The sequence below is a fragment of the Mastigoproctus giganteus genome, chromosome 13 (genome assembly GCF_048544385.1).
Source record: "Mastigoproctus giganteus isolate SK-2022 chromosome 13, ASM4854438v1, whole genome shotgun sequence".
NCBI lineage: Eukaryota > Metazoa > Arthropoda > Arachnida > Uropygi > Thelyphonidae > Mastigoproctus > Mastigoproctus giganteus.
The window spans coordinates 59,718,360-59,732,221 of record NC_143587.1 but is presented as its reverse complement, the minus strand read 5'-3'; the positions used below and the strand labels follow the sequence as shown (position 1 = coordinate 59,732,221).

Here is a 13,862-nt window from a genome sequence, read left to right as displayed (position 1 = left end):
CCATTTTGTCCTTATGGCTTTGTAAATTTTAAAAAAATTGGGTTTTGTTATTTTTTTTTTCTTTTTATTTGTGAGTTCTTTGAAAAGTACCTTTGCAGCCCGTATGTAGTTTGCTATGATGAATTTTGAATGATTTTTTTTAAATTTTGAAGTTAGAATTTCTGGTAAAATATTTTTATCATTTTGAAACATATGTTTTTAAATTGATATTCTTGATCAAAAGAATATTATTTATTCCTTAGGTAGCTAGTTCAGCCATTATGTAGCTCATAGTCGTAATATTATTTATTATTTGCAGTATATAAATGGAAATTATTGATGCTGTCAGAAAAAATACTGTAACATATATATGAAATGATTTATTAACACCGTTCAACCCATTGCAATATGTTATATTCCTGATTTGGGAACACTGTGTAAGCAGTTTTTTAACTTCAAACTTCTTTATACTTTTTTAGGTTTACATTTTTAATATAAATTTGAAATGATATATATATTACTGTGGCTATTGTAAATGTCTGAAAGTGGCTTATGGCCAGTGGTGAGCTATAGTGGGCTCGTGGGAGCCTATTATTACTTTTTTTGGAAATTTGCGAGCCCATCATTGAGACGATCATTTATTTTACAAACGAAATCTTGAATGCAATTATTGAGTATACAGAGCCGAAACTACGGTGGGGCAAGTGAGGCACCATTCCCAGCATCTTAATGGTGCAATCGAACGGTTACGTATTTTAAAATTGCCTCATTTTTGATTTAATTACAGTGGGACCTCTGTTTAACAAACTCCTTTATAGCAAATTTTTTGCTTCCCCTTGGTAATTACATTTAAAATAGTTTCCGCTGAACGAAGAAAATTTCCATGTAACGAATGGATTAGGAGAGACAACTTTGTATGCATTGTTCTCACCTCTGTCCTTTAGGCAATTTAGAAAGTGCTTTAGGTAATTAGAAAGTGCAAAAGGGATTACCGTTTCACAATGTTAGTGGTGTCCATAAAACCTGTGCAGTCACATACCGAGAAGTCGCACTAGTCAATATGTTTTCTGTAGCCAGTCAGAGGATTAAGAAGATTCTTGACATGGATTATAGCCTCTCGTCAATCTGTGTTGTGGTTACCCTTTACTCTGACAAACAGGCATATGTTTTTAGAAGTGAGTGATTCATGCCTTCAGTAAATTTCTCCTGTCTATGTTTACATGGTCACAGTAGCTGAATATCTATGTGATTCCGACATTTTGCACTGTATTCAAAGAACTAGTGACAGTAGCAACGTAGAGGTGGGGGGGTTGAGGCAACTAAGATATAATATCATTATATTATATAAACTTTACGAAAAAGAAATTTTGGCAGATTTTGAAACTTTGTTGAGCCTTTCACTGTGTAGAAAATGTTCTAAAATATAATGGCATACAGGCAATAATTAAAAAAAAAAAAAAAAAAACTGTATTACCAATCTCCAAAAAACTAGCACGAATTAAGGATGATTGCTAAAGAACTTGATGTGGAACCTATAAAGATCGGTCGTGTGTTCAGGCCACAATGAGCAGCTTGTAGCTTGCGGGTGGTAATTGGGGGTTAAGGGAATTATCCTGCATTGTGCAAACATTTTGAATCAGAAGTTATATTCCGGATTATTAAATCGACTTTTAAATCTGGAATTTCTTAACCATTTAGCACTAATGATCGACATCCTGCAGGAGCTCTCTTACCTTTCAGAAGCTTTACAGAATCACAATGGTAAAAGCATCTAAATTAATTATTAGAACTATCAATGCTATTATTAATTTGAAAAATTCTGAAGGAAATTATGAAGCTAAAGTTGACAGCATGTTGAAGTAGAAAGAATTTGAAGGAATCAAAATCTAAAGTAAGAACAGCAAAATTACCTTGTGACAAATCATTAAAGGCATTGTTTTATCCTTAAAGGATAAGTTATTAATGCAACAGAGTGATTTTAAATTAAATAATGATACCATTGAAAGAAATTTTAAACATATGCTACCCGAAACCGTGGAACGTGAAAGAACTTTCGTCTCGGTGACAAGATGGTGAAAACCAAATAAGAAATTTAAGTTTTCTGTTAAAATATGAAATAAAAATTAATAATTTTAGAGATTTTGTTGAAGACAGTTTATCTTTAAAATCGAGTGAAATTACCTTTTCAATTAAGAAAACCAGAAAATATCTTTGAAACCATTGCGATTATCAGTGCTGAAGCTGAGTGAGCTTTCAGAGTAATGAATAATATTGTGACAATTAAACACGTTGCAGATTATGATGACCATACATCTAAATGGAAAACCATTGCTTCAATTTGATCCGGATCGTTATGTCAAATTGTTGCTCAGCTATTGAAGCAAAGCAGAAGATCGACAACAAATATTAATAAAGAAGTAAATTGGCAAATTTTAGAATAAATTTTTCTTGAATATTTGTGAAATAATTTTTTTTTCATGTAATCTGTGATCTTTTGTGTACTTTTTCTAGAAAGTTTGTTTTTTATGTAATATTTGTGTTTATATTGCGGAATGTTTTGTGATATATGGGAAATATTTCATGTTATTTTTTATTCACAATATTAAAATTTTATCATGAAAAAAATGTATCCATTATATTTCCCTAGTTGTTAAAAAAAAAAAGACAGATAAAAAAGCTGCACGTGTGCCGAGCATGCTTGGTAGATGGTTTATGCAAAACATCCTTCGCGTTTCTTTTAGGTATTTTGATTTGTATATATCAATTATGAAATAAAAGAGCTTTTTTATTGTAAATATTTTATTGAACATTCACAGATTTTCATAATTTCTGGAAGACAAGATATGATAACTAAAGTAAGAGGTATACTTGCGAGAGGTGCCTCCGTAGCCAGGTGGGCAGGAGCAGCAGTACATAGCACAAGCTTCTTGATTAGACCGGGGTTAGAGCCCATGACCACCAAATACGGAGGATGCGGAAAGGTCAGGGAATGGCCACCGCATATCCCCGCAGCAATATGGCCTTAGTTGCTAATGCTCCTAAAAACCAAATAACAAACAAACATACTTGCAAGTGCAACGTATCTAAATATCTCTGTAAAACAGCACCGATTGATGTACCGATCTTGTAGTTGAAGCGACATACAGCTGTTAGGGGAGCCTAACAATGGAATGTAATGAAAATGCGAGATGAAAAAAGAAATTACTGACAAATATTTGTATTGCTGCCATCATAATTACTGCAGTAGTAACTTCAGGAAGCATGATTGTGACATCATACTATTCAAAAATTCTAAAAAGTTAGAACTCCAGACACTCATATCCAGTTATCATTGTAAGGCAAGGCATGATGACCAGGTTTTTAAGTTTTTTTAAATAGACCTAGGAACGTTTTACACATTCACTTATATGCATGGTTAAGGGATTAATAATCCACATCCGTTCCCCCCTAAATCTGCCCCTGACTCAATATCATACCAGTCATGAAAAATGCGTCACGCACTCTAATCACACTACTAGTAGTGTGAGCGTGGGAAGTGCCTTTAGTGGAAGCCGTGGATGACATCACTTCTGTGACCGATCAAATTTACTTGGTAGAAAGTCGGAAAAACTGCAGGTTTTTAAAATATTGTTAAAATATTCACAGCTTACCTCTGCTTATGGCCCTAAAAGTGTTGGGCAGGCCCATTTTGGTGATCCAACAACAGACTGCACCTTCTATAAGGATACATGCAGAGGCAGATCCAGGTTTTGTGTGCCTGAAGCTTATACAATTTTTGGGGTCCTCTTAGAAAAAGAATACAAAATTCCTTTGTATTCTTTTTCTTAAAGTTGGCAACCACTCCAACACTACCCGACACAGAGAAGTGTGACAGAAGGGAAGTCGGAGTGGAAAGAGACAGTGGTTTTAACTGATTGCGGTTAAAATATCTTACTTTTGCAAATTTTACAAAAACATATGACTACGTAAACAAATGGCTAGGGTCCTCCCATGGACTTGGAAGGGGCCTGTAAATCCACCTCTGGATATGTCTTGCTAAAAATTCTGGATCCATGCATACAGTCTGATGTTCTCTGGATGAAAGAGGAGGTAATGAAAAAAAGTTCAATTGCACTGACTCCTATGTGGTCTCAAACAAATTATTAAATCAGAAAGGTGGGTTCTCGAATTCAAATGGTAAAAATTAGTGTTTGGTTTGCATATGTTTAGTTAGCAGTATTTCCTTAAATAAATTTAATATCCTATTAAGTATGTGCAGAATTTGTGCAGAATTCGATAAACCAGCCACACTTGAGAAACCATCTTTTTATAACTTTTAATTGGAATATCTAGCAGCTCCCCATGGTAGTATAACGAGTTCACCACTTGGCACTCTTTTGGGATGTCTAGATTCAAATTTTGTCAGAGACTAGAGGAATTTACTAGAGGGCAAGTTACTGTTATGGATAAAGGGATAGTTAAGTGGAAGAAGACAGAGAGCGGTTATCAATGAGCACTACTTTTCGTGGACTAATATTATTAGAGTTCCCCAGGGTTTAGTGCTGGGTCCATTGTTGTTTTCAATATTTATCAATGATAGTGCTGAAGGTATATCTGCTAAGTTTGCAGATTATACAAAGATTGACAGGGTGGTTAATGACAGTCATCAGGGTGAGCTACTGCAACAAGATCTAGGAAAAATTGGGTCACTGGGCTGAGAAATGGCAGTTGAAGTTTAACATTGACAAATGCAAGATACTGCACATGGGTAGCAGTAACCCCAGAGTAAATTATCAACTGTGTGGTATTACACTTAGAGTAGTGAAGAATGAAAAAGACCTGGGAGTAATTGTGTAGTCAGACATGAAATTCTCTGAGCAGTGCAGACATGCTGCCAGGGACAGCTCATGGGGGGGTTGTCAATGATATACAGAAACTTTGCTAGCAGGGATAGGAAGGTGATTATACCTTTGTATAAGGCTATGGTTAGGTCGTATCTTGAGTACAGTAATACAGGTCTGGAGGCCTCACTTTAGGAAGGATGTAGATCTGCTAGAATGGGTGCAGAGAAGGGCAACCAGATTGGTGAAGGGAACAAAAGGGTGTTCTTACCTAGAAAGGCTTTGTTTCTGCAAATCGCAGCACCTTGAGATGTGGCACCTGTGGGGAGACCTGATTGAGGTGTTTAAAGTCTTGAATGGATTGAGTAAGCTGAATACATAAGGGGACATAAATTCAAGTTGAGGAAGGATGGTTGCAGGATAGATGTACGGAAGTTTGCCTTCAGCCAGCAGGTGGTTGATTGTTGGAACAGGCATCCTTCTGTTGTTGTGGAAGTGGATGGGTTGAATAAATTCAAGGGAGAACTAGACAAATTCTTGGAGGTTATAGATGTGTGAACTGTTTTTTTTTTTGGCTGATGCTATATGAGCTTGCTTTCTTTCATCATTTGCTATTACTACTACTACTACTAATTCTTAAAGTCCTCTTCAGTCAGGTTATAATTAGTTGATCCCAGGTGAATGGAATAGATTTTCCTCTGAGTTATTCTGGGTAAATCTGCCCATGGATACAGCCTTATTTAGACAAAATACATAAATCACTATACTTTACTATAGGGATGCACGCAGTGATACTACTAAAACCTATGAACAAATCAAACACTAAACCAAATTACAGCTACAGCAAATTCCTGCTGTATTTTTAAATGTCTGTGGCTAGTCTTTGTAAGGTGTGATTCTGCTCCTGTGTAAACAAATAAACTGAAATAAAATAAGAAAAACAAAAATCAAAACAAAGTGTGAATGCACACCCACTGGCCCAAGAAGATGTTAACCCTTCAAAGAATGTTCTACTTTTTTTTAAAATGAGTAATAAATTGAAAGAAAGTACTAAGAACTCATAAGCACTGCCTCTTCACAAGGATAATTGATGATTGTCAACTCCAAAGAAATCTCTTTTCAGTTATTGACCATTATCCAGCAAAGTGTGTCGATCGATGTGCCTATATGATCCAGACAGTTCTTTGTTAACCGTACTTCCATCTTCCGTAATGGTTAGAAGCTGATCAAGTAACGGCCTCCTGTTGTGCTGTGACCTAGCTAATACAGGTGGAATTGCATCTTGTACTGACCTTACTTAATGGGATGCTAGAGAGGCATGCGTCCTAGTGGGGGGAGTAGCAGGCAACATACACTGCTAAGTGCGGTTTCACGTTCCCAAAAGTACAGTAGAGGGACAAAAGTGTAGGGGTAGCTTGCAGGCAGATGATAGGTAAAATGCAGGCATTTTACACACCACAGCTTTGTGGGGAGGTGCATTGTCCTGCAGGAAAAGTCCATTGCCCCGTGGTCTGCAAAGATGGACACCTAACCTGAACCATTCAGAGATGCATCTAGATGTACCAGAGGTCCCAACGTGTGCCAGTTGAACATGCCCGAGGCCATTACAGACCATCCACCCGAACAGTTCCTTGTTGATATGATGGGTGCATATAAAAAATCTTGAGTTTATTGGTTTTCAAACTCATAGAAAGATATATATCGGAGTATTTCTCTGTGTTGACTTTATTTATTGACATTATAGTGTGTTACCTATTTGTAAATGCCTTTGGCAAGATTAATTATATATATTTTAGCATTAGCATAGGCATTTGATGCAAGAAAGCAAGCTTATGCAGCATCGCCAAAAAAAAAAAAAAAAAAAAAGTAACATAAATAAATAAAAATAACCACTTCCACTTCACCCCTCTGTTCGTTCGAAATACCTGTCCAGCTGAGCCTTAAACTTATTTAGGCTATCAACTTCCACGACAAGGGATGGAAGTCTGTTCCACCTACCAACCACCCGCTGGCTAAAGGCAAATTTCCGCACATCTATCCTACATCTGTCTTTCCTCAATTTGAATTTATGCCCTCTCAGGTGATTATTCTGAGCAAGAGGAAGAATCCCATCAGCATTGAGCATGCTCAAACCATTCAAGGCTTTGTACACCTCTATCAGATCACCTCGCTGGTGCCTAGTTTCCAGACACTGTAATTCGCAAAACTTAAGCCTTTCTTCGTAAGAGCACCCCTTTGTCCCATTCACCAATCTTGTTGCCCTTCTCTGTACTCGTTCCAGCAGCTCTACATCCTTCTTGAAATGAGGCCTCCAGGCCTGTATACAGTACTCTAGGTGTGGCCTGACCATTGCCTTATACAAGGGAATAATCACCTCCTTATCCCTGCTAGAAAAATTCCTATATATCATTGACAATACACCATGAGCTACTCTTGCAGCCCGTCTGCACTGCTCAGAGAACTTCATATCTGCTTGCACAACCACCCCCAGGTCCCTTTCATTCTCTACCACTGTCAGTGTAGTACCACAGAGTTGATACGTTGCTCTGGGGTTGCTGTTTCCCATATGTAGTACTTTACATTTGTCAATGTTAAACTTCATTTGCCACCTCGAAGCCCATCTGCTCAACCTTTCCAAATCCTGTTGCAGCAGCATAGTGTCAGTAGTGTCCTTGACAACCCTGCCAACCTTCGTATCGTCTGCAAACTTGGACATTAAGCCTGATATACCATCGTCAATATCATTTATAAATACAGAAAACAATAAAGGACCCAATACTGAACCCTGAGGGACTCCACTAATAACATTAGTCCACGATGAGCAGTGTCCATTGATTACCACTCTCTGTCTTCTCCCCCTCAACCACCCCATTTTTCTCTTGTATATAGTGTAATACTTAAACGGCTTTAAGCCTTAATGAGTGGTGATGGTGAGTTTATGATAGATTTTGGCTAGTGTCCTGATATTCAGTAGTCATGTTTAACCTTTTCCCAAGTATTTTTGTTTGACATGTGTGGACCCCTCTGAGTACACACATGGATCTACATTTTTATGAGTTTATTTCAAGTTCCTTTCAAATAATTTGGTCACTTTTGTATGAATTTTCTTCATATTTTTCCAGTACATGTTGCCTTCTCTTACTTATATTTTTAACTAATATCACAGTTTTAATATGTGGTAGTACAAAAATAGCTTTGAAAACTGGGTAGACATAACACACGTTGACCATTGTTGTTCGATTTTGGCTTACAAAAGCCAGAACTGAAGAAATTCTCTGGAATGCAGATTCAGAAGTTGGTGAAATCCAAATTATAAATAGATGGAAAGGATATCATTGATTTAAAAAAAAAACAGTGATATTCTTTACAATGTCAAAAGTTTGTTGTTTGTTTGTTATTTGGTTTTTAGGAGCATTAGCAACTAAGGCCATATTGCTCTGGGGATATGAAGTGGTCATTCCCTGACCTTTCCGCATCCTCCGTATTTGGTGGTCACGGGCTCGAACCCCGGTCTAATCAAGAAGCATGTGCTATGCACTGCTGCTCCTGCCCACCTGGCTACGGAGGCGCCTGTCAAAAGTTAAAATAACAATGTCAGAATGTTATAAGTTTTTTTTATGAACTTAAAAAAATTTTAAAAACTTTTAAATTAAAAAAAAAAAAAAACCTTTTTTGAAAAAAGTTTCGTTTTGTTCTTTTAAATTTTGGTGTGATTTTTTGACAGTTTTTTCTTTAGTTAAAATAAGAAATTAATATTTAAAAGCATTCATATACAGAAGTTTTTATTTTTATAGTCTTATGCAGAAACCCTGCAGAGCTTGCCCCTCTGGAAAACTGACTGCAGAAAACACACATTTTGCAAACTCACTTATGAAAGCATTAAGATTTTTATTGAATCATTCCTCTCTTTCTCTCAAACCTCCCTCCATGGTAAAAATTATCACTTTCATATTTGTAAAATTGTGATGATGGCTCACTTACCATGGAGAAGAAAAACCTGTAAAACATGACTTTGGATTAATGCCTTAAGAAACTGAAGAACATTTCTATACTGTTATGATGTAGTTCAGCCATCAAACTGCAAATACCCTGGCCCACATTGGGAGGCTATCTGTCTGAAAATTTTTTTTTAGACTTTTAAAGATTTTACATTACTCAATATGCTCTACTCAGTATGCTCATTATGTTTTGGGGCTCAAAATAGAAAGTTTCATGAAAAGGAATGCTTGTTCAATGCTCAAAATGAAAAATTGTTAGGAAAGAAAATACTCATCAGAATGATAGAACAGAAAGTAGTTAACTCGTATATATGACATTACTGATGTGTATGGTTGAACACAAATGACATTCCAGTGCATTCCCATCTGTTCTGAGTGCCAAATGGATAAAGATAGCATATTTCACATGGTATAATATTTTCATGGTGTTAACAAAGAGTGTAGTTATAGCTTAAAAACAATTTTGTAATTGTATAATTTTTTATTTCATTTAACTTTGTTTTTGATCAAATGTGAAGTAATAGTTTTGTTTGCAAGTAATGCAGTGTGATAGGGTTTCCACTATGTTACAGTTTGTTACTTGTAATATAACCAAAGTCTGGTTATATTTACCTGATTTTTTTTTCTTTCTTATAACTGGATAATTAGTTATAAGATTTTTCTAATAATTAATTATTTAATTATTATCGTGATATACAGTAATATTATGCTAATAATTAAAAAATTATAAAGCTCTGTGTTAAACTAATAATATATGGATACGTTTTAATTATATCTCTAAATATTCGTGCCTGATAACAAACTCCAACTTATATGATGACTTTCACTAAAAGATAATAAATTGTTTTCTTCTGCAAGAGAATCTAAAAAAATGGCTTCGTTGATATTTTCTTCCTCTGCTTGAAAACATGTCAACATAAATTTGTAACCACAGTATGAATCTCTCAGCAGAAAGCAAGATCCTATTCAGAACATATGAAAGTATTCATATAGTGTCATAAAAATTTTAACCATATTTAAAGAACTTCAAACTGTAATGATTAATTTCTGTCTTTCTGGGAATTGGAAGGCAATAATTTTATTAAAATATCAATTAATGAACCGAAATAGTTTTCTGAATTTTTGATGATTCAGAATGATATTACCAGTGTATATTAATGAACAAACTAGACTGCTATTTTGATGTGCTCTAGTCCATTTCGAGCTCTGGGTTCATTGTGTTAGAAAAGGTTTCGTATTCATATAAGCTGTTACCAGACATTTTTAACATCAGCCAGAATATTAGCACATTTACATTATTATATGAGAATTTGACAACCAGCAAAGTTAATCTGCAGTTCTGGAATATTATAGTATACAGCATGAAAGATGAAGGAAAATGATGCATGAGGTGATTATCCCATTATATAAGACCATGGTCAGGCCATACCTTGAGTACTGCAAATAAGTCTGGAAACCTCATTGTAAGAAGGATATAGAACTGCTGGAACAGGTACAGAGAAAGGCAACAAAACTGGTGAGGGGAACAAAGGGGGTGCTCTTATCAAGAAAGGCTTCAGTTCCACAAATTGCAGCTTCTGGAATTGCAGCAAATAAAACCAAATTAACAAAATTAGACTGACTATTATGCCCCATATCAACAGAGGAGGACCACAAGGCCAATAATTTTTGTAATTAACAAAAATAATCTATTTTTGTTAATTTGGTTTTATTTTATTGTAGTTATTAGTTAAGTAATTATTCAAGATAGTGAAGATAATTTACAAAGAGCAGTATTTAAATTAAACCAAATAACAGAAGAATATAAAGTTAAAATATCAATGATGAAAACTAGCTTTTAAAGGGAAAAATACGGTGAGAACAAAAATAGTTATAGACAATAAATATTAGAACAAGTAAAAAATTTTAAATATCTAGGATGTGATATAACATATGTCGAATAAGATATGAACCAGAAATTGGCAAAATTTCAAAATATATATGGAACAATAAAAAGAACTCTGGCTAAGAAAACAAGGAAAGAAACACAATTGAAATTTTACAAAGTAATGGCAATACCAACACTTCTTTATGGTTCTGAAACATGGATACCAAAACAAAGAGACATTAATAGAATACAAGCTGCAGAAATGAAATTAAGATATGTTAAAGGATGTACAAAATTAGATAAAATACCAAATGTAAATATTAGAAAGGAATTAAAGATTTACTCAATTAATGGAAAAATTATAGAATATAGACAAAGATGGAAAGAATATGTAGAAAGAATGGAAGATAATAGATTCCCTAAATTAGCTTATACATATAGAGCTAAAGGAAAAAGAGACAGAGGAAGACCAAAGAAAAGATGGGCAGAGGTCTTCGAGATCAGAACAGGCAGATCGCCTAATCTATGAAGGAAAATAAGATAAGATTTTATTGTAGTTAGTATAGTCTCTATTTGTGATATTTCATGCACTTTGGAACTGGCACCTTACAAAGGGGGGTGCCATTAAATTTTTATGTAATTGGCACTAAAATTAAATGGATTTTTATAATTCTTAATTGGATTTTCTAAATTATTCGGAGAGTTTCTGCTACAGTTTTTAGTCTTGTTACCTTTTCTTCTTTCTCAGAAACATATATGTTTCTGTGTGTGTGTATATGTATGCACACTGGGTTTTCTGAAAATAAAATTCAAAGTTTTATGTTTAAAACAACTCAACTTTCTTCTTATTTTTACATAAATATATAATCTATCATCATCTGTCTTTATCTATCATAAATTTGCTATATATAGAACGAATAATTTGACCAGTTCCAGAGGATCATTTGGCAGACCCCTGGAACTGGTCTACAGACCCCCAAGGGTCCATGGACCCCAGTTTGGAAACCACTGCTCTAGATTACTGCATTTAACAATTTAATTTATTTTGCATACATCATTTTCCTTATCTGTTAGTGCCAGCCATTGTAATTGGAATTCATTTATTTAATGCAACTAGAACCTGACTGTTTCACTATTAATTCAGATGCTAATGGGAATACAGTAATTTTGTTTTATACCCTAAAGGTTTGCTATATTTTAATATTGCATATTTTGTTCTCTTCAGAACCATTATGTTAACCTTTAATGATAAAAAAAGGAAACAGAAACAAAAATATTTTAAAAATTATTTTTACAGGGACAGCTTCAGTTGCCAGAGGTTACAGTGGTTATGTAGATGCTCTGTTTAGTGAACGTATACAGAATGCCCTTAAAGAAGCTATGCCAATGAATATACCAAATATGTCCTCATATCCAGATTTTCTTGCTCTAGGGATTACTCTCTTACTTACAGGTAAATTGCTGTATGGAAAATATGCAATTTATAATTTTAAAATTATGTTATTAGCTACAGATATCTTTTGAGTTACATGAGTTCAGGATGTATGTTTTTGTGCCTACATGAATTGTATTTTTAGGAATGTTTTTCCAAATATATAACACATTTTGAGTTAATTTTAATTAAGAATTTTAAGAAAAGATTTTGTGATCATCATATGGATTGCCCTCATGTCCATAGAGTAGCCTATATTTTCCAATGTTCAGGCATCTGTTGAATTTTGCTGCTGTTGTGGAGTATGCACACTCTCACACACACACACACTGTAATTGTAATTTTTTTTTGACAATGCTCTACAAGTTACAAGACTTAACTGGAAAAAATGCTTATCTCACACTTCTTGTTTACATTTATGTTATTTATTTCTCCAGTTGATATGAGTGTGAAATTTCATGGCAAAATTAATGAAGAAAAACAATTTAATTGAATTATGAGATAATATTCAAGCTTCCCAGGCTACCTATTTGAAATACCCATATGATACAAAGGCCGAGGAGAGGTCCAGTACTCAGGGCATAAACTGACAAAACAGCAAGTAAAATGTTTTGTGTGAGGAGCTTCTATGATAAACATTAAACCAAAAATGCAGTAGTATGTGGACAAGGACTTTGACTAGGCTAACTATTACTATTTTAAAAATGCACTGTTACTGTTTTAAAAATTATTCATTATAAAAGTTTTTAAAATTTTAACAATAATATGAGTATTTATTTGAGAGTATGAATAATTTTATAAATTTTAAAAATTTCTCTTTGTACCAAGTTCTTTTTTTTTATCAATTTGAAATATTATATTTTATTATATTTGCATTATTTTATTTTTTGCAACTGTCATATAGATCTTCCTCTAGATTGTAATGAAGGAAACATAAAAAGGAGTGTTCAAGAAAGCAGCCTAATTATTAAATAGTTTTGTGTAGCTGCTGGGTAAATAAGGTTCCCCAGGCTGCCTGTTTGGAATATCCATATGATACAATGTATAGTGGGAAGCATCTGCCATCTCAAAGCTTAAACAAATAAACGTGTGAGCTGACAGATGGGCGTCATGCATGTCAATCTCCAGAGAGTGAGACCTGACTGTCAGGTCTTGTAATAGTTCAAAAGTTTTAAAATTAGGCTTTCAACTATTATTTCTGTGCACAAGGGTCCCTATTTTAAATATCATATTATGATGAAACATCACATCACAATGAGTTATTACTCTATTTTATAAATACCCTGTATATTTATATTTTGTATATACATAAATTAAATGATTTTGTATGTAACTATTTATAAGCGTTTTCTATTTAAAATAATTACAACATATTACAGCATACACCATGCTGCCACTTTATTAAGTACACCCCTGCTGTGCACACAAATGGTATGTCCCGCAACGTCGCAAGTCACATGACCACAGTTGTGGATATAAATGCAGCAGAACAACCTTCTTAGTATCAGTTAAGCATATAAACCGTAGCAAGAATTGGGAAAAGGAGTGTTCTAATGGACTTTAAACATAGAATGGTAGTAGGTGCAAGATGTGCTGGGCAAAGCATCTCTGAAACGGCAGTTCTCCTGAACTTTTCAAGCACCACAGTTTCAAGGGCGTATCGAGAATGGTGCAACGAACAGAAAACGTCCTCTCAACAGCACTCCTGTGGAAGAAAATCACTTGTTGATGAGAGAGGACAGAGAAGGATGGTTAGAATTGTGCAA

General features: G+C 34.5%; 1 protein-coding gene across 3 annotated transcripts in view; it reads left to right on the top strand.

Annotated features, from left to right (window-relative positions):
- The window catches only part of LOC150076090 (cationic amino acid transporter 2-like), a 259,400-nt gene that overhangs the window by 110,993 nt on the left and 134,545 nt on the right, over positions 1–13,862 (top strand). For all 3 annotated transcript variants that reach the window (XM_090387002.1, XM_090387001.1, XM_090387000.1), the window contains exon 5: positions 11,962–12,117. In XM_090387002.1, the coding sequence (XP_090243128.1) occupies positions 11,962–12,117 (156 nt within the window). The remainder of the gene's footprint in view (positions 1–11,961; positions 12,118–13,862) is intronic.